The following is a 20,708-nucleotide window of genomic DNA, read 5'->3' on the forward strand; positions in this document are numbered from 1 at the left end:
TTAGATGACAAGAATTTCTTAGTTGCATTAACTAATTTAATATTAGTTTAAAAAATAAGCATGTCATCAACATAAAGGCATATAATAACATAATTATTTTTAAAAATTTTACTATATACACATTTATCTACATAATTTATATGATAACCATTTGATTTTAAAACGCCATCAAATTTTTTATGCCATTGTTTAGGAGCCTGTTTTAAATCGTATAGTGATTTAATTAGTCTACATACTTTATTTTCTTTACCTGATATTTTATAACCCTTAGGTTGCTCCATATGTATTTCTTATTCTAAGTTTCCATTTAGGAAAGTCGTCTTAACGTCTATCTGGTGTACTACTAGTTTATATATGAAGGATATCGCTATTAAGACTCTAATAATTGTAATCTTAGTTATAGGGGAATATGTATCAAAGTGATCTATTAAATCCTTTTGTTTAAAACCTTTCACTACCAGCCTAGCCTTAAACTTATCAATAGTTCTATCTGGTTTTAGTTTATTTCTAAATACCCACTTACAGCTTATTGGTTTGTTTCCAAGGGGTAGGTCTAAAAGTTCCCAAGTGTTATTAGATATAATAGATTCTAACTCATCATTTATTGTTTCCTTTCAAAATGTTGCATCTGAATAGTTAATTGCTTCTGTATACGTTATAGGATCATCTTGTACTAAGAAGGTGAAAAAATCATTTCCTACGTTAGTTTCTCTTCTAACCTTATTACTTTTTCTTGGTTGTGTTTCTTGTACTACTTTTTCGTATGTATTTTTACTAGTAAACGCAATATCTGATTCATTGATTTCCTCTATTCCTATAAATTTAGATTTTATAGGGAATACGTTCTCAAAGAATTCTACATCCCTAGCTTTTATAATTGTATTAAGATATAAAATATTATCCTTAATTTTTAAAACCAGAAACCTGTGGGCTGCACTATTTTGTACATACACTATAAATACACAGTCGGTCTTTTGAAGACCTAACTTTATTTTCTTAGTTTTAGGTAATCCTACTTTAGCAAGACATCCCCACACTTTAATATATTTATAACTAGGAACATGATTCTTCCAAAGTTCATATGGTGTTTGTTCAAAAGATTTAGAAGAAATCCTATTTAGGATATAACAAGCAGACAAAATTGCTTCTCCCAACATATTTGAGGGTAAACTTGAACTGTTTAACATGATATTCATCATCTCTTTTAGAGTTCTATTATTACGTTCTATTATTTCATTATGTTCTGGTGTATAAGGAACTGTAGTTTCGTGGACTATTCCATTTTTTCACATAATTTTTTAAATTGAGAAGATTTATATTCACATCTTTTATCTATTCTAAGTATTTTAATTTTTATATTTAACTGATTTTTCACTTCAATTTTATACTTAGATAAAGCATATAAAGTTTCATATTTGTTCCTTAACAGATAGATTCTAGTGAACCTAGAGTAGTCATCTACAAAAGTTATGTAATATCTTTTTCCACCTCTAGACATGTGATTTTTAAAATCACCTAAGTCACTGTGTATTAACTCTAATAGAACAGATGATCTTTTTATTCGTTTAAAGGGTTTTCTAATGAATTTTGATTATACACTTGTTTCACATTTTTCGAATTCTTCATTAGATATATTAGATAATAAACCTAATCTTTTCATTTTCTTCAAAAATACTATATTCACATGACTTAATCTACTATGTTATAGATAAAAAGTTTCAACGATATAAACATAACTAGACGTCTTCTTATTATTATCATTGGATACATTTACAATGAATAAACCATCACTGCAGTATCCCTTACCAATAAAAATTTCATTTTTAGTCATTTCAAGCTTATATGAATCAAATACTAACTTGACACCAGCCTTATTGAGGAGCGAACCAGAGACCAAGTTTCGTCTAATGTCGAGCACATGCAGGACATCATTCAACATCAGAGTCTTTTTAGACGTAAGTTTCAGAAGTACTTTTCCTTTCCCTACAACTGGAGTGTTATAGCATTACCCATGAACACCTGTTCATCATCTCCTGATACTTGGTAGGAGGTAAACATGCTACGATCCCTGCACACGTGCCTAGTTGCACCAGTGTCTAGTACCCACTTCAAGTTGTTTACAAGGAAGACTTCTGACACCATAGCTACTACCATGTCAGACTCATTGCCTCTTTCTGTAAGATTAGCCTGCGGTCTATCTTTGTTTTTCTTAAGCTTACAGGTTTTAATATGATGCCCAGGCTTTTCACAGTTGTAGCAGTTTCCCTTTTTATTGAATTGATTGTTTGCATTATTCTTTTTTAGCCTGCATTCATTTGGGTAATGTTCAGGTTTGCCATAGTTATGACAGTTGTCATTTTTCTTATTATTTGTCCAACTTGATTCCACAAGATTCGCATTTGAATTTATCTTATTTCTTTTTTCTTTTTGGTCCCTGATTCTATTAGTCTTCTTTATTCGTATATGTACGATAGTGGTTTCTAAAGAAACATCGTTCTTTTTTATGTTTCATTTTATTTTTATATTCTTTCTAGGAGGGTGATAGTTTTTCTATTATCGCTCCTGACAGAAACACTTCATCCAACTTAATTCCTTCTGTCGATAGTTCGTGAACTAGACTTTGAAATTCGTGAATCTGATTTTTGACAGGTTTATCGTCTATCATTTTATAATGAAGGAAATTAGCAATTGCATGTTTCTTAGTACCTGCATTTTTCAATATATATTTCTTTTCTATAGCAGTCCATATGTCTTTAGCAGACACATAAGAAGCATACACATCATATGGTTCGTTGGATAAAGAGTTTAGAATATAGTTTTTATAATTATTTTCATTTGTTATTTCAGTTTGATTTGCTAGATCTATGGTAAATGATTCGGATAAAATGTATAAAACTTTTAGGGTGGTCAGAGCGAACATCAAATTTTGTTTCTACCGTTTAAAGCATTGTCCAACGAATAGTTCGAGTCATAGTTTATATAATTCAGCAAATTCGATTTCAAGATTGTTAGAATATTTAATTGAATTAAATAGACTATTAAAATTGAGAACCAAAAAAGGAAAATAAAATTTTAAGAAAGAGGAGCTTATTGAATTGAGTTGAGGGGTGACTGAGTCACTCGGATTGAAATCGAATTTTCTCCCATTGGAAAGCGTCCCAAGTGCAACAGGTTTCCAGAGCAATCGACCTCCAGGATACAACGACTACGACCCCGTCCCAACGATGTACTCACTATACACGGGCTCGAACCACTTGCAGTTTAATCCGAAAGTGTTGAGTTGACTCGGTTATGAACTAAGTAAAATTCTTAAAACCGTATCAGAGAGAGTTTTATAATAAAGATAATAATTTCGTATATTTGAAACTGGAATTAGAAGTCTTTATATAGACTCCGAAATGGTGCATAAGCACCCTTTACAAAATGTTAGGTCCGTTGGGTTTAAACCTAACAAGTGCGACCAAACGGAAAGGATGGATCTCTCTTGTTTAAAACGAAAAGACGCAAGTGCGAGTACACTCTCGCAAATAAAGTCCCGTGAGTATCTATACACACACACCCACGCGAGTACACTTACACCGCACCTGCACCTGCGTCACGCCCAGCCCGTCCCGTCGCTCGGGCTCGGCTTGGCACGGCTCGACTCAGCGCGCGTGCGTGTGTGTGGTTAATGACATAGATTAGAGCTATTGGCATAGCCCCCACATGACCAAATTCACATGCTCCCTTAATGGGGCTCAAGTGCAAGACAAAAAACCTATCTTATAAACAAGAGAATTTCCTTTGTAAAATCCGATGTGGGACAAAACCCATACCTCAAAAACACCAAACTTTAAATATGGAGGGAAACCACCAAAATTTGAAAAATCAATTTTTAATTTTATTTTAAAACAAAATACAACATAATGTATTTTGTCCGATTTTTAATATGTATGGATATAAATGGTATAATCATAATGATAACACTTGTATATCATTAAGTTGTCACATCAATTAAAAATATATATTGATTTTTCTATTTAAATAAGAGATCTCCGATGAAGTACACCATAAAATTTGTACTGCACCAAATTGGTACTTACCCTATGATATCAATGTTGAAATTCAATGTAGATCTTTTGAGATCACATGTTCAATCTTTATTCCCAGGGCTAACAGTAATGTCTACATGCCATCAAACCTGTTTATTAGATCACGCCGGCATAGGTAGAAGGAAAATACAAATATATGCTTGATTCAAAACTTTTATAACCCCATTAGAAGTTTTCAATGGTGGGTGCTCAATCACAACTGTTTCTTATAATATGATTAACCTAGGATTTGAATTTGGCCTATGCCTTGCAATGAGTTGGAAAAATTGGAAAAATGGATAGATGGTGTATATAAAACTAAACATAATGGTGGGGACACATTAGTGCCCGAGCATCAGGTGTCATGCGGTGCTGGAGTACTCGCTGTCACCAAGTTCTATGGGCCCCAACGTGATATAAGTGTTGTATCCTCACCGTCCATTCATTTGGAAAGATCATTTGATGGCACGAGACAGAATGAGGCAGATCTCCAGCAGTAGTGGACCCCACCATAGAAAACAGTGGGGAGAGTGACGCCACCGTTGAAATGAAAGAATGGAAAACACAAATATCACCTCGATCGAAAACTTTTGTGGCCCTTAGAAGTTTTTAACGGTGGCCGTCACTCTCCCCGCTGTTTTCGTGGTGGGGTCAACTGGAGCTTTGTATCTGAATCATTCTTTGGGTCATGCCCTAAAATTATCTCTCCAAATGGATGTACGGTGTGGATACAAAACATACATCATGGTGGGGCCCACAGAACTTGGTGACGTCACTTGAGTAGCGAGTCTCGCAACTCGACCTGTCAGTAGCTAATCCGCGTCCCTCGCTCCACCGCAAATGAAACGGAAACCCTAGTTACAAATTCTGCCTGACCTCCTTCCTCTCTCCATCTCTCTGCAACTCTCTTCATTCTCTCTCTCTCTCTCTCTCTCTCTCTCTCTCTCTCTCATTCTCAGCATCTTTTTGGATTTGAAGGGACGTACGTTCCTGAGAAGAAGAAGAAGAAGAATCAGAAAGAAGGTATTTTTTTATATCATTTTCTACCTCAATCTTCCCCCTTTTCGGATTTTTATTTTACTCTGCAGATCTTTGAGCGGATCTTAGACCCGAGCATATGCACAATATACGGGATTTTTAAAACCTCAATCTCTCGCCAATTTCATTTTAAAAAAAATCCCGTTTCATGACATACGGACCGTTGATAGGATATTGGACTCGAGAGCATGCACACAATATCCGGTTTTTGTTTGCAAGAAAGGGGCCAATGGCTCAGCGATCCAGACTGTTGATCTGGTGGGCCTGGCCATGGGTGAACCATGGGATGAATATATCCTCCCATAGGACAATCTTAGCTCTGTGACTTCTGTCCTTGGAGTATGTGGGTAAAAGTAGAATGTAGCAATCGTCTACATTCGTTCTAAAATGGAGGCTCAAGATCTGTGGGTGGTAATGCAACTAGATCAAGAAAGAAACTAATCGCAATGAAGTGCGGCGTACTAGATTGAAAGTTCAAATCACACACAAATGTAAGAAGATCCACTGATGCGTGCATGGGGCTGCATGAGAATCCATGCTGGTCATGAGTTGAGTGAGTTTACCTAGTAGTGGGTTTAGTAGAGAGTCCTAGAATAACTGATGCAAACCCAAAAAGAAGAGCAAATACATCAATAAGGAAAGAAAGAACTCGTGGGAAAAGACCCAACAATCCTCTAGCCGAATGCCAAAGATCACAAATGCAAGACTGTGAGCAAGCTCAATAGTCCTTTAGTCTATATCTAGAGACCACTCTCCCTCCCTTCGACGGCCACCGTAGAGAAAATAAGAGAATTTCATAAAGAGAATATTAGTAAGCTTTTCTTATTCCATAGGCCATACGTCCTATGTATAATTAACCATACAATCTATAATAAAAGATATAGAATCTAAAAATCTATGAAAGTAGGAACACACCTAAATAACAAAGCATTCTAATTAAGAAAATGCCTAAAATAAGAAGATACTTAGATAAGAAAATATTTAAAATTATTCCCTGCCTAAAATAAAGATATGAAAGAGAGCATATTTCCTAATATAGAGATTTGAAAGAAATGGGAAGTGATGGGCTAAAAAAGGAAGGTGGTCTTTTTCTTGTACACACGTGCGGAGTGCGCGCACGTGAGATGTGGGCATTTTCTTCAAATCTTGATCAATGGGCTTGTGTGGCCACTTGGTTGCATCAATTCCACCCGGCTTTGGAAAAAAACTCATCCTCGAGTTTAAATTAGTAGTCGTAATCTCATGCGAAGATCCTCGTTTGTAGCGTGTCTTCCTTGGCTTTGTTGGCAGATGGTGAAGACCTAAATGCTCAATGGGTAACTTGTGCATAATACGATGTTGAAACGCATACCATCTTTTCTTTTTCTTCTTGTTGGTCCTCCATGTTCTAGATGTTGATTGTAGCCCCTTGGTCACCGTTGTCTTCCGATTTGCATACTTTGGTTGATATTGAGATGGTACTATTGTGTTGACCTCTATGGAGTTTGCTACTATGATTGTAGCATTATCCATCTCTTTGACCATCAGATCGACCATATATGTTAAAACTTCTCTTCAATAGATCATTTGTCAACTGATCTTTTGGTTTTACTTAAATTTTCTCCGATATAGCCATTGATACATCAACCAATCCAAATGAGGATTACTTTTGGGTTGCCACACTATCTATAACCACGCCATTCCTTGGAATGCTAGATAAAACAGATTGAAGCCCATAAAGCTTTTCCTGTTCAATCAAGGGCTCAAAGCAAGCTCTCACAAACTCCTTGAATTCCTTGAATTCATTTGCAATTTCTTTAAATGCTTTAATCTCCTTATTGACCTCTTGCAAGTTCTCCCTCCTCATCTTTTGAATATTCTTGGGCATCACTGACATTTCTGTGCGACAAGATGCCCGACATGTGAAGAAGGGTGTTGAAAGCAATCACCATAAGTCACATATGAACATGGATATGAGTAGAGGTGTACACGAGTCGAGTCGAGCCGAGCTTTGCCCAGCTTGTGCTCGACTCGGACAGCTTGAGTCTCAGCTTGTGCTCGGCTCGGCTCGGCTCGGCCTTCGAGCTTGGAACAGCAGCTCGGTCTAGTTCGAGCCAAGTTCGAGCTGAATTTTCGAGTCGAGTTCAAGTCTTCGAGCCAGTGGTCATTGGTCGAATAGGTTCCGCTACTCAGACGGACGCTACTCGCCGGAAAAAATGGAGAGAGGGGAGGAGATGACTCACTTTGGGAGAGGAGGTCGTCCGGACAGACCCCGGAAGGAGGAATTTCGCCGGGCAGTGGAGAATGGCGAGAGTATTGGGCGAACGGACGACCGATTTGGGCGAAAGGGAGGGAGAAATGGGTTAGGGTCGGGCGATTTGGGCGCTGGTTGCTCGTTGGGTTAAGGTTGCTGGGTTGGGCGAAATGGGTTAGGGTTGGGCGAATGGGGTTTTTTTTTAATATTTAAAACCCTTATATATGCACTTAAAACTCGATTCAAGTCGAGTCGAGTCAAGCTCAATACCAAGTTGAGCCAGGTCCAGCTCGGACTTGACTCGAAATGTTCTGAGCTCCCAAAAAATGGCTCGACCCGGTTTGAATAGAGTTTCGATCCGAGTACCGAGCTAACCTGCTCGTGTACAGTTCTAGATATGACTTAAGGTGATATGAATGGCGATCTTGATCATTGAAGTAATTTGGATACGAATAGCGCGATGGATATGGAAGGGCATGGGAATCCAAATAGGGATAATTATATGGCACATGAGAACATCTTCTTATCCATGACATTTTTTTTTTCCAATTTCCCAAGAGTAGAAGTTGGTCTGATACCAATTTGATGCAAATCCAAAAGGAAAACCAAATAAATCAATAAGAAAAGAAAGAGATTGTGGGAAAAGACCCAACAATCCTCTAGTTGAATGCTAGAGATCACAAATGCAAGACTGTGAGCAAGCTCAACAGTCTTTTAGTCTAGAACTAGATACCACTCTCCCTCCCTTTAACAATCACCATAGATAAAATAAGAAAATTTTATAAAGAGAATATTAATAAGCTTTTCTTATTCCATAGGCCATAGGTCCTATTTTATAATCAACCTTACTATCTGTAATAAAAAATATGAAATCTAAAAATCTATGAAAGTAGGAACGCACCTAAATAACAAAACATTCTAATTAAGAAAATGCCTAAAATAAGAAATACTTAGATAAGAAAATATTTAAAATTATTCCCTGCCTAAAATAAAGATACGAAAGAGAGCAAATTTCCTATTATAGAGATTTGAAAGAAATGGGAAGTGGTGATGGGCTAAAAAAGGAAGGTGGTTCTTTTCTTGTACACACGTGCGGGGTGTGCACGTGTGAGATGTGGGCATTTTCTTCAAATCTTGATCAATGGGCTTGTGTGGGCATTTGGTTGCATCAATAACTCAAAGAAAGGTTGTACGTGTCATATGAGTTGAGTGGTGGAGTCAGTTACCTGGTAGTGGGAGAATGTGTTATTGTTAGGTCTCTACTATTACGGTGAGGTGGCATTAGCCTATAAGCTATGAGTTGTATTAAATAGCCTTGTTCATGAAAGATTCATGATGAGTTTTCTTCCAAAAAACAATTCCCTCCAGAAAATAGGAGGCATGATCTCCATCGAAGTGGATCCAACCGATGTCTTCTTTTGATATTTCAAAAATTGGTCGAAGAAGAAACGATTGACTCTTCCATTTGGTATTGGAGCTGTTGACCTTGGGAATGGCTGATGGTACGTGAGCAAGAAAAGTGGAAGAAGTGGTGAAGTAGCTCCAAGATGCCATCGACCAGTATGAGCAACGGCTTGGGGAGATCCTTCAATTATTGATGTCAATTAATTTCAAGTACGGCCAAATATCCCAAAACTTGATGCGAGATTAGGTAGATGCATTGGGTGGGTGATCAAATAATTGCTAACCTCAGAGTGAAATTTGGGCCGTCAGTGGTGCAACGGAGCTATACAAACACGAGCTATACACCTTGATTTTTCCAAATTTGACGGAACTGACTCGTTTGATTGGGTATATCGATTAAATCAATTTTTTGTTTACCATAACACTGCTATGGAACAACGACTTGCCATCGCCTCCTTCCACATGGAGGGGGAGTTTCTGCAGTGGTTCCACTGGTATGAGAAGTTCTAGTCTCATTTGGCGTGGCCGGATGGTGCAACCCGGTTATCGAGTCAATAAGATCTCGATATCCAAATTGCAAAGAAATTAAAAAAAAAACACTCACAAGAACAATGAAGTAGAGGAGAGAACTTTTATTGATATCAACCCTTTCTCTTACAAAGTTAAAGAAAAAACCACACTTAGAAAATATTCAAATCTCCAACTCTTACACCACTACTCACTTTTATAGATCCTAAAGGAATCCTCAATTAAAATCTCTACAACTAAGAGAATCAATCACAATTTATTATAAACTAATCTAATATTTATTCATATGACAAATGCCTAATAAAAAGCAATCAAATCTCTAAATCCAGCCCATATCTTCAATCATATCAATCACATCTTTAAATCAACCCCTTATATCTCATAAAAAATTGTAAATAATAATTCTTAAATCTGTAAATAATCAGCTCAAAAATCAGCACATGTTGGGCCCACGGTGAGCTATGGGCCTACATTTTGTTGGGCCATATAGTTGGCCTAGATGAGCCTAAGTAGGATGTGGGCTTGCATCAATTCTCGTTTGCTTAGAAAGAACTCGTCCTTGAGTTGGGAACCAATCTCAACTTTTGGACTACAACAAATCATGTTCTTCTTTGGTGGAAGTTGATGATGCAACCCTAAGCATCGGCTCAACATGACCTTTGTTGGAGTCCACTGTAGATGATGTCTTTTTCACCTACGCTTTTGTGGGTGCCAACTTGTTTGTTGTAACTTTAAAGTTTGTCGTGGATCCCGAAATATTTGCCCCATTTTTTGTGTCACAATCATCTTTTATAAAGATGTTTCAATTCGAGTATTGAAACTTACTTGCATGTCTTTGACTGTCACCATCATTGGATCCATCAATTGATATATCGGTGAATTCATGTGTAGGTCCAACATTAATGCACCAATCACTTCATGTGTCAACTTTTCCTTTGACTCTATGGATTGCTTCATTGTTTCCGAAATTTTTACTTTAATTCTGGGTCCTTTGTCAAGTTCCAACAATTGAATGATTCGATCATTGGTGTCTTCATAAGCCGGGGCTACCCGTTGCTGGTTGAGACATTTATAGGGACATTCCCCTACGTGTCCACATGCTCCAACTTTGGTCTTTGGATTTCCTCCATGATGGAGCTCCCCCACTTGATTAGTGAGATTGCCTTCTGCATGCGTTAGTTGATCTACCTGTTCTAGGAGTGCGCGGATCAATTGAGTTGCTTGTGCGAATTCTTCCTATGTCATCTCTTTCGATGCCATTAGAAGATGATGAAGAGTCGAAAATTCCCAAAGACAACTCGCTCTGATACCAAAACGGTACAACTTAGTTATCGAGTTCTTATTCAAGATCTTGATATCCAAATTGCAAAGAAATTTTAAAAAATACTTACAAGAACAATGGAGTAGAGAGGGAGATAACTTTTATTGATATCAACCTTTCCTCTTACAAAAGTTAAAGAAAAAAACCACACTTGGAAAAATTCGAATCTCCAACTCTTACACCACTACCCCCTTTTATAGATCCTAAAGGAATCCTTTATTGAAATCTCTATAAGAGAATCAATCCCAATTTATTACAGACTAATCCAATTTTTCTTCATATGACAAATGCCTAATAAAAAACAAACATGGAAGGCAATCAAATCTCTAATTCCAACCCATTTCTTCAATCGTATTAATCACATATTTAAATCAGCTCCTCATATCTCCAAAAAAGTAGTAAATAATAATTCTCAAATTTATAAATAATCAGCCCAAAAAGTAGCACATGTTGGGCCTACAGCGGGCTATGGGCCTACATTTTATTTGGCCATATAGTCGGCGTAGTTGAGCCTAAGTAGGCTGCGGTCCTAGGTGCATCATGGGCCTGCATCAGCGGAGTTTGTCACAACGATTAACATGAGGTTTAGACCCATGGAGTGTGAGGATTATGTGGGATCCCTTAGCTATGTCAAATGACCATGGTCTGAGACTATTAATCTCAGTTTGAAAGGCTTGCAAACCGTACATATGGCCTTAATGAGCCATCTAGTGAGCTGTTTCATTTGCGTATTGAATGACAAGATATGCCTCGATGTTCAAATGTTCCATCTTACATCGTTATCGTTCAATTATCCAATCAAATTAGAGGAAGCCTCGCCTCACTAGAGATATCACTTCACACCACAATTGGTTTGATCGATCCGCAGACAATGCAGGTTGGAGGGCTTCTACAATGACAACTGATTATTAATTGACAATGAGAGCACACCTTAGGGCCATTTGCAAGTCCCAGGTACCGGTTCAAGGTGGTGCTCAATTTTAGGTAATGGTAGCCAATGGAGATCGCTTGGCCAACAAGGGAAGGTGTGCTGGTCTAACAATTCAAGTTCAAGGTGTTCTAATCACAACCAATTTCTTCTTGCTCCACTGGGGTGGCTATGATATGGTTTTGGGGCCTCCATGGTTATGGACCCTTGGACTGGTTGTTTGGGATTTTTCTCAACTCATCACAACTCTTTCATCAACAAGGTTATTTAATATAACTCATAGCCTATATGCCAATGCCACGTCACCATAACTGATTGGAAGTTTGTAGACATAGAATAGTTGGCCTTTTGTTCAGTTGAATGTCAATTGTTGTGTTTTTTTTTTTTTGTTCCAACTGTCCATTTGATCGCCACTTAGTGAAGGTTTATAAAATTTCCAACTAGGATGTTTTTAGTACACATGCCATCTACGGTGCAGCCCATCGTATCCAAACCATGGGCCCAAGCTGTGCAAAAATTCGGCGAGTGCATTGTAGAAAAGAATATATTTCAAAGTGTCTGCTTCGGGTGCAGGTATAAATGGACAGGGGGTGTATCTATCATTTTACTTCATATGGGGCTATATTGGTATGCTCTGGTCCTCTGGAGTACTGTGACTGTATATGTGGAACCATGAATGGGATGTTGACCAATGTGACACTGATCAGATGATCCTATCAGTACAATCATCAGTATGCAATTTGGATGCTAATAGATAAAATGTTTTACAATGGTTCGTGTCAAACAGGAAGAAGTTTGTAAATAGGATGGTTAGGGTCATTCAATTGATGCAATTTTGATTAGTGGCCAATCCATGGTGGAGGTTACGGGGTGGATGGTAGGGGTCATCAATTCATCACACTTGCCGTGCGTAGGACGATAACTCTAAGGGCCTGTTTGGTTGTTGGAATTAATTGCCTTGTTTTTATGTTTCCTGGGGGATGTTGGAGCCGGCCTTGTTTATGTTGGGATCATCCAAACATGTTTTTTTGTAACCATCCAAACACTCGTGTTCTTGGGGTTACAATATTGTTCCTAATGTGTGTGTGTGTTCCGTGTTTCATTTTTGGGTCCAACAATCTTCCTCACAAATGCTCATTCTTGCAAAATCTAATTCTCTGTGTGTGTTCTGTGTTTCATTTTTTGGTCCAGCAATCTTCCTCACAAATGCTAATTCTTGCAAAATCTAATACCGTAATAGTCTTTTATTTTCTGTAGAACTTTATGTTCTAACTCCCAATTTGTTGATTTTTCCTGCTCTTTGTTTTCTTTCAAAATTCCTTTGCTGTATTTTGCTATGTATATCATGTTATCAAATGGGTAAAAAATTTGATGTTCTGGTGTCGTATAATATTATGTCATGACTTGTGACTTTTTCAACTCAGTGTTTTAAGATCTGATTATCTGTTAGCTTTATCTGATATTTTAGTTACTTCCATGGCAGATTTCAAGCAATCATATGGTGTTCCACCTTTTGCTTTCTCTTTCTTAAAAAGAAGGTGATTAGAGGCAAGTGAAATGAAAGAGTCTCTATTTTGATGCATCTGAGATAAATGTCAGCTATTTACTTTCTTCTACGTGCGTAAATTCAGAAATCAGGTCCATGTGCGCATTGTAATTCTTGGAAAAGAAAAGAAGAAGAGCAATGCTAGGCGGGCTGTATGGTGACCTCCCACCGCCTTCATCTGCACCACCTGCTGATGAAGAGAGAAGCACCAATTCTGCGGTGTGGTCAAGTAGCACAAAAATGGCACCGCCCACACTTCGTAAGCCATCATCTGTCTTCGCTCCACCACAGTCAGTTTTGAAAAGCCAACAGTCGCAAAACAAACCCAAGACCACAGTTCCACCGCAGACAAAAGTGCTAAGTTCTGCTCTGCCGTCAACGTTGCACGATGATGGGGTGCGAAGCCCATCGTTCCAACCTGCACTCGTTGGAGTCACGTCAACTGTGGTTGAGGAGTACGACCCTGCGAGGCCTAACGACTATGAAGAGTACAGGAGGGAGAGGAAGAGGCGGGCAGTGGAGGCTGAGATGAAGAGAGAGCTTGAGAGGCGGCGACAAGAAGAGGAGGAGAGAGAGAGGGAACGGGAACAGAGGGAACGAGAGGTGGCAGAGAGGGAAAAGGAGCGGGATCACAGTGAGTCAAGGTCATCAGCCCTGAATATTTCCGGTGAAGAAGCATGGAAACGGCGGGCTGCAATGAGTGGGAATTTGGGAGGAGCAGCACCAAGGTCACCATCTCCACCACCTCTTGGAGATGGCTTTACTATTGGGAAGTCGGGTTCAGTTGGGCTTGGTGTTGGTGCAGGTGGTCAGATGACCGCCGCACAGCGAATGATGGCAAAGATGGGTTGGAAGGAAGGGCAGGGGCTTGGGAAGCAGGAGCAGGGGATAACTACTCCTTTGATGGCAAAGAAGACAGATAGACGGGCTGGAGTGATTGTGAATGCTAGTGAATCCAGATCAGAGAAGAAGCCGAAGAGTGTGAACTTGAATGGCCCACCTACTCGTGTTCTGCTGCTCCGAAACATGGTATGCATATTTATTTCCTTGGAAAGTGGATATAGTTTTGATGGCTTGATATTCCCACAAGATTCCATACCTTTGTCCATATGCATTCTCTCTCATGAAATTTGTTTCAATTTCCTTTAGATCTGTTTTTCATTTTTCATTTTTCATTTTACTTTTTCTTAGTGATGACTAATTTCATTAAAACCAAAAGGAAAGCAAAGAAAACACAGATGGTGTACGCTTCAATAAGGTTTGGAAAAACAGCATAGAAAAACATGAACAAGAGATAAAAAGGATTTGAAAAGGTACTTGAATAGGTCACCCTAACAAGCTTTAACATGTTGGAGTCTTGAGAACCCTTTTGCATCGGTGTAACTTTGACCTATTAAAGTTTGTATCTGCAATAAAAAATTGCATTGTGTCACTTGGTGAAAACAGATACATATCAGTGGGATCAGGGATGTCCTCGCCTGTTTTTTTTTTTCCTGCTCTCAGTTGTAGTTCTGTTTCTCGAATAAGTTCCCATTTCCTTTAAAAAAAAATTCATTATCAATCAAAAGGAAAAAAAGAAGAAGATACATATCTGGCAGTTTTATATGTAGTGGATGGTGTTCTGAATCATGCTCTTACACACTTTTAAATGGGTGTTATAACTTGTATAAATTGTAACTCACAGACAATCTAACAATTACAATTGATTGCCCCTTGACATTCCTTCTTACTGCTCTTGCTCAACACTTGAAAACTCGTTTGGGGGTGGGTTCTTACCTATTCTAGTGCTCCAGCTCCTTTTCATAAAGATCTATCAAAGATTAATACATTTTCACTGTTATAATAATATGCTACTGTTTTGCAGCTTGAGCTTATTAAGCACTTTAAAAATCCTGAGAATAACGTTTTGGATGTTATATTTTCATAAGCAGGTTAAACCATCTAGTTGTGCTGATGAATCACTTTATCTTTTGGACCTAAAATTTTAGGATGTACGGATGAAGTGTTGTTGCCAACATGAATTTCCAATAGCAGATGAAACATATGTAGTTACTGGTTAGGGCCTAGAACAGTAGAATTTTAGAATGTATGGATGAAGTATGCTTGCTAACGTGAATTTCCAATAGCAGATGAAACATGTGGTTAATGCCTAGGATTGTAGAACCATTGTTTAAAGGGGAAATGATACTGTAAGCCATGGTGTGCCAAACTGTGGTAAGCCACCGATCGCAGTGTGCCTTGGTGATATCTTAAATGCACTTTTAGAAAGAAGTCCCAAAAGAATTTTTAAACTGTGACTTTATTTGCCACTTAGATGGTAATAAGATGAGGGAAAGTGGTCTCTCTCAAAAAGAAAAAAAAGAAGTAGAAGAAGAAGAAGAGGGAAAGTGGACTTTGATGGTTCAGTCACGTGCAACAGAGATCAAGGACTGCACTGGTTTGGAGTGAGTTGGTGCAAGTTGAAGGTTCTAAAAGGGTGAGGGGAAGGCCCAAAAGGATGTGGGTGGAGCCATGGAGGTAGTAAGAAAAGATTTGATGACCTATTGTACTGTGGATATGGTTCTTGATAGAGTGGAATAGGCAGAACAAGATTCATGTAGCTGACTTCAATTACTTGGGATAAGGCTTAGATGATGATGATGGCTTACTATATCATTTTCCTACTTAAAGACTCCAGGACCATGAGTTGACTCTAGGAGTTGTGTTTTGGGTTGCCTCTGTGGGATGTAGGTTGTGATTTACATGAATCATTGATTGGTTGCCCCCATTAATGAATGCATTGCAGGGGGGAAAAAACCTTAATCCTTATTCCTTCTCTTTTGCCTCTTTAGTGCTCCTGAATCTAATCTAAGTAAGACTACTCAAAAGTTCCTCTCTCTCTCTCTCTCTCTCTCTCTCTCTCTCTCTCTCTTTCTGTTTTTTATCCCTTGTCGGTTAAATTGTTAGTGAGGCTATCATTTCAAGCCGTTTCCTTCGTGTGCCAACCATTGTTCAGTCTGTTTCCCTTGCAAATACTAATGTTTCCTACTTCCCACTTTCCCGCTTCTTGTAGGATGCCATGGGGCGGGCCTTGGAAGTTATGAGTGTCATGCCCCAGAATTCGGGTACCCGAGTAGGGCTATCCAATACCCAAATTCTAAGCATGTGGGATAAAATTAATATATTATCATCAATGCACAAAAAAATACTTAATTCCACAAGGCTATGTACATTCAAATAAATGAGGATAACTACTAATTCTAAACTTAATTAAAGGACATTGTACCATACCATCTACAACTTAAGTGACTAATTAAACTAAATTACTTAACTTATTGCATTAACATTTAAAAATTTCAAACTAAACCTAATAACAATGCAAACTAATAATAAAGGCTCGCTTGTTCGAAATAATCCAACTTGACACCTATATGGTTTAGATTAATGTAAGTATAACAACTCAGTAGGATCGTCTCATACACAAATCTGAAGTTCTATATTTCACATGTCTTCAAGTGAAGTGATATATTTAAAACAAATGTAACAACATAGCTTATGATAACATCGTGTACAGAGAATGCAAAAATGGTATGCATGCGATACTATCCATGAATCCACATAAATAATCAAATAAACGTTCATCATTAATTACAACACCATTCTCAGTGTATGACAATGTTGCATTAATGCCCACGCACCGGTAGCTCGTGATGAGGGACCTATTTATACGTTAACTGGTCATACTACTCCAGTTATACTTCTGACATGTGTCCGCGCATACGATTGTACTCATATGTCATACATAAAGGAGACTTTAAAGGATCCAACGGGTTCTAAGGTCTTTCACCCAAGGGACACGATTGTCCTACTTGCTGGCTTTAGAGTCTTTCACCCAAGGGACACAATTGCCCTACTTGCTCATACTATTCCTCATTTTTCTCTCTTTTATTTTTCCATAAATCAAATGATAATGATGTATGATATGAATGAGATAAATTTTGCACAATGAATACATTTATAGCAAACGATCTCATTTAAACAAAATACAATAAATTCATGATTTTTAAAACAATATCGTTAATTTTTAGTGCTGTTAGAAATAAACCCCTGGAATTGTTTGAAAATTAGGCTGTTAACTGTAACAGACTGAGATTGGATTTTCAGGAATGTACAGGCTGCATTCTGAAACAGTCAGGGAATTTATGACAGCAATCCCTGACTTTGCTGGAATTCCTGGACAAGCATGAGATTCCAATTTTTGTATGAATACAACTATACTTTTAATAAGTAGATAATCAAATAAAATTTTACATCTACTAATAAAACTCTAAAGATAATAATATTAATATTTTTGTTTCAAATAAAATTCTAGAATAATATATTTTATTTTATTTTATTTATTACTTACGACTCTAACTTTTAATCAATTTAATATATAACTTATTAATTTATATCTAATCACTCTAAAATTATATCTAACCTTGCAATTCTATTACTTTAAATTTAAATCAGTTTTAACATTCAACAATAATTTCAAAATAAATTAAACATATTATCAAATAATTCAATGTTGAAGAATAAATCCATTAAATTGATTTAATTCACAACCAAATGAATCCTAAGTTGCTTGATTATTATAAACTAATAATCTACAATATATGATTAACTTATATTTAATAATTATAACAATCTATTTTCAATTTATTTCATTAATAAATCTAAGTTTAAGAATAATTCAATAGTTTAAGAATAAATCCATTAAATTGATTTAATTCATAGAGGACTTGTGTAGATCTCCTACCAAGGGCTTGGCCTAACAAAATCAAAATCTTGAATAGGCCTGGCTTGACCAGATCAAAATCCAGCGCCAAACCAAGCTAGGCCTGGTGCGCTAGCAACCCTGCTTTTGCTTGGGATGCACTCAACCCGGCTGATAATGACGATTTCTGCTTCACTGATACCCCAAGATGAGTTTGCTAAGCCCACATGCGTGTGGAGTCATGCCCATCCACATATGAGCACATGTGCCAATATGGCACAAATCAGGAAGACGTAGGCTGAGCCATGGTGTACAAAACAAATGAATGGCCGGGAAAAAAATTGTCTCAGGTGGCCACTGAGTGAAACTGCCGGATTTTGATGCCAGAATGTCTAAACAAAGTGGACCGCCTGAAGGGATGCTTGGATCTGATGCACTTGTGCCATTTTGGCAGATTTGCTTGCGTGTGGATGGGCAAGGGATCCACCACATGCTTGTGGGCTTAGCGAAGCTTCCTATCATGTATACCTAACAGAACCACATTTGTGGTATTTGTAGCTTTCATCATATAGAGACATCTCTTAAAGTGTCATTTTCTATATTTTATTAAGAGGATTATGTGATCCTTTTCTATGATTCCTGATGAATCTTTTATCCAGACTGTTGATCTGGGAGCCCAACCATGGATGGGGAATGTCTAGAAGTTCTTCCAGATTGAAACATCATAGCAATTCAAACTTTGGAGGCCTCAAAAGTATTTGTTTCTTCTTCATCTTTTTCCACAAGCATTTGCAGGCCTCTGATTGAAGGGTGCTCCATGAGGGAGATTTTCAGGGAACTCCATACACGGAGTTGCCCGCCAGATCAGTGGTGATCACCAAATCATGAGCCCACTTGGTTTTGCCCATTCACTGCTATAACTTACAATCTATTTGACTGTAACCAAGTAATTGTACACACACACATACACACTCTAGCAAGATGATATCTGCTATGGAAGTGTAGAAACTTTTTGCTTGAATTTCAAATCATCATTCACTTTGGTTACAGCCTGTTTCTTGTGTAATTTAAATCTGTTGGATTGCAGCAATTGCTTAACGGTCGTTATGATTAACCATTCCTGTTTACTGGACTTGCCCCAATCTGTCATGGGTGTGAGATACTAGGCCATTCACCGGGCAGGCCTCACCATGTTTGTTGTTAATAGTTGGCTGCTGAAAAATTGGTCAAGCACCTATGACCTATTCGTGAAGCTGATCTGATGGGTGGACTGCTTGAATGGCCCGTTATCTTGCACATGCGTGTTGCGTTGGTTCTTGTGGGGGCGAATCCTGTTCACAATGAATGTGGACTCATGCCCATTGATGCTTCTCCTTGGCATTTGTAGGTGGGACCGGGAGAGGTGGATGATGAGCTGGAAGATGAGGTTGCGTCCGAGTGTGCCAAGTATGGGACGGTGACACGGGTCCTGATATTCGAGATCACGGAGCCAGACTTCCCGGTAGACGAGGCGGTCAGGATCTTTGTGCAATTTGAGAGGTCCGAGGAGACGACGAAGGCACTGATCGATCTCGACGGCCGGTTCTTTGGTGGGAGGGTGGTGCGGGCCTCATTCTACGACGAGGAGAGGTTCGGAAGGAACGAGCTGGCTCCGGGGCCGGGCGAAATTCCAGGCTACACTTGAAAGTAAGGAATATATAACTGAAATGGGAGGGAAGATAGGGAAATGGTCATTGGTTTTGGAGTTTCTGTTGTATTAGAAGTTGTCAATTGGGTGCTAAGCTTTTATTATGAGAAACTCTCCAGTGACATTCTCCTTGCACGTGCCATACATGTATGAGATGTGGACTGTGATGTTGATGGGCCGTATGCCACAAATTACACCAATGGGATGATCCTAGCCATTGAGAGGGGGATTTTTGCCCATTGAAGGTCCACAGCCTATTTGTGGTGTTGAAGTGTCCCCCAATCGATATCTGAGATGATCGGGTTGGTGTATTTTTTTATTTTTTTTCGGGAATCTTATCGTTTGCAGGCCCAATAGATGAAAGGTCCAGATCTTGCACATGTGCTACTTTTGTGGATATTGAGTGCTTGATAACAAACATGACATGGATGTGTTATGTCCTCTCACAAGTTTCATTTGCCATGAATCAGAGCCCTGTTTGCGTTTCTCACAAGTGGGGCCCACCCCTGGCTTTTTTTAATTTTTATAGACTGCTCATCCGGTGGCCACAGCAGTAGGTGATGGATGGAGCAGAACGGAACAGTGTCCCCGTCCGCCAATCGATTCCTCCGATTTCTCCCTGTTGGCTATGTTTTGATTGGCCGCAGGACGTCCCACCCCTGTTGCTTGTTGGGTTCTTTTGCAGCACTGCCCATCTATGGCTTCCAACTGACAAGTTGTGTTATCAAGAAGGTCCTTAGGTTTAGGTTGAAAAATGTGAACCCTATTTTAATCGGGGGTGAGTTCTGGTTGAGCACATTTGGGCTGGGTTGGGAATAATCACGTATATTTGGGTTGCGTTGTGTTAAGTGCAGAAGAGTTCCGGTTTCGTTGGGCTTAGGTTGACATCTGACAAGTACATATGATACTTTCATTAGGTTGCTGGAGATTCCTGTAGCCTGTCTAGTTGGAGGTAATCACTGACATTTCGGGCTTGTTTGATTTTTCAGGTCACTCTTTTAGTCTGTTTGATTTTTCAGGTCACTCTTTTAGTCTGTTTGATAATCTGATAATCTGTGTTTATATCCGTTTGAAAACCGGTTCAAAATGACCAACTTAAATTTGTGGGAAGTACTGTGATGGATGTGACATATCCGTGCCGTCCATCTGTTTTACGGATAACATTTTAGGGAAGGACTCTATGGGGCTCCCCACCTTTCCGACTTCGATAATGTG

At 38.5% G+C, this 20,708-nt stretch overlaps 1 protein-coding gene across 3 annotated transcripts; it reads left to right on the top strand.

The window, feature by feature from the left end:
- The first annotated feature begins 4,968 nt into the window (after window positions 1-4,968).
- LOC131220764 (DNA-damage-repair/toleration protein DRT111, chloroplastic) lies at window positions 4,969-19,671 on the top strand. 3 transcript variants are annotated; one of them, XM_058215596.1, is made up of 4 exons: window positions 4,969-5,093; window positions 13,006-13,060; window positions 13,154-14,097; window positions 19,194-19,671. In XM_058215596.1, the coding sequence occupies exons 3-4, from the start codon at window positions 13,207-13,209 to the stop codon at window positions 19,488-19,490; spliced, it is 1,188 nt and encodes a 395-aa protein (XP_058071579.1). In that variant the 5' UTR covers window positions 4,969-5,093; window positions 13,006-13,060; window positions 13,154-13,206; the 3' UTR covers window positions 19,491-19,671. The 3 variants fall into 3 exon arrangements, with proteins under 3 accessions (XP_058071579.1, XP_058071577.1, XP_058071578.1); XM_058215594.1 differs by having other exon boundaries at window positions 4,970-5,093; window positions 13,006-13,070; XM_058215595.1 differs by lacking the exon at window positions 4,969-5,093 and having other exon boundaries at window positions 12,991-13,070.
- Window positions 19,672-20,708: the final 1,037 nt, after the last annotated feature.

Source organism: Magnolia sinica, chromosome 12 (assembly GCF_029962835.1).
Source record: "Magnolia sinica isolate HGM2019 chromosome 12, MsV1, whole genome shotgun sequence".
Classification (NCBI taxonomy): domain Eukaryota; kingdom Viridiplantae; phylum Streptophyta; class Magnoliopsida; order Magnoliales; family Magnoliaceae; genus Magnolia; species Magnolia sinica.

Coding starts and splice junctions, on each gene's coding strand:
- LOC131220764 (XM_058215596.1), top strand. CDS start 13,207: ATGCTAGGCGGGCTGTATGGTGACCTCCCACCGCCTTCATCTGCACCA. Junction 14,098..19,193: donor TTCTGCTGCTCCGAAACATG/GTATGCATATTT, acceptor TGGCATTTGTAG/GTGGGACCGGGAGAGGTGGA.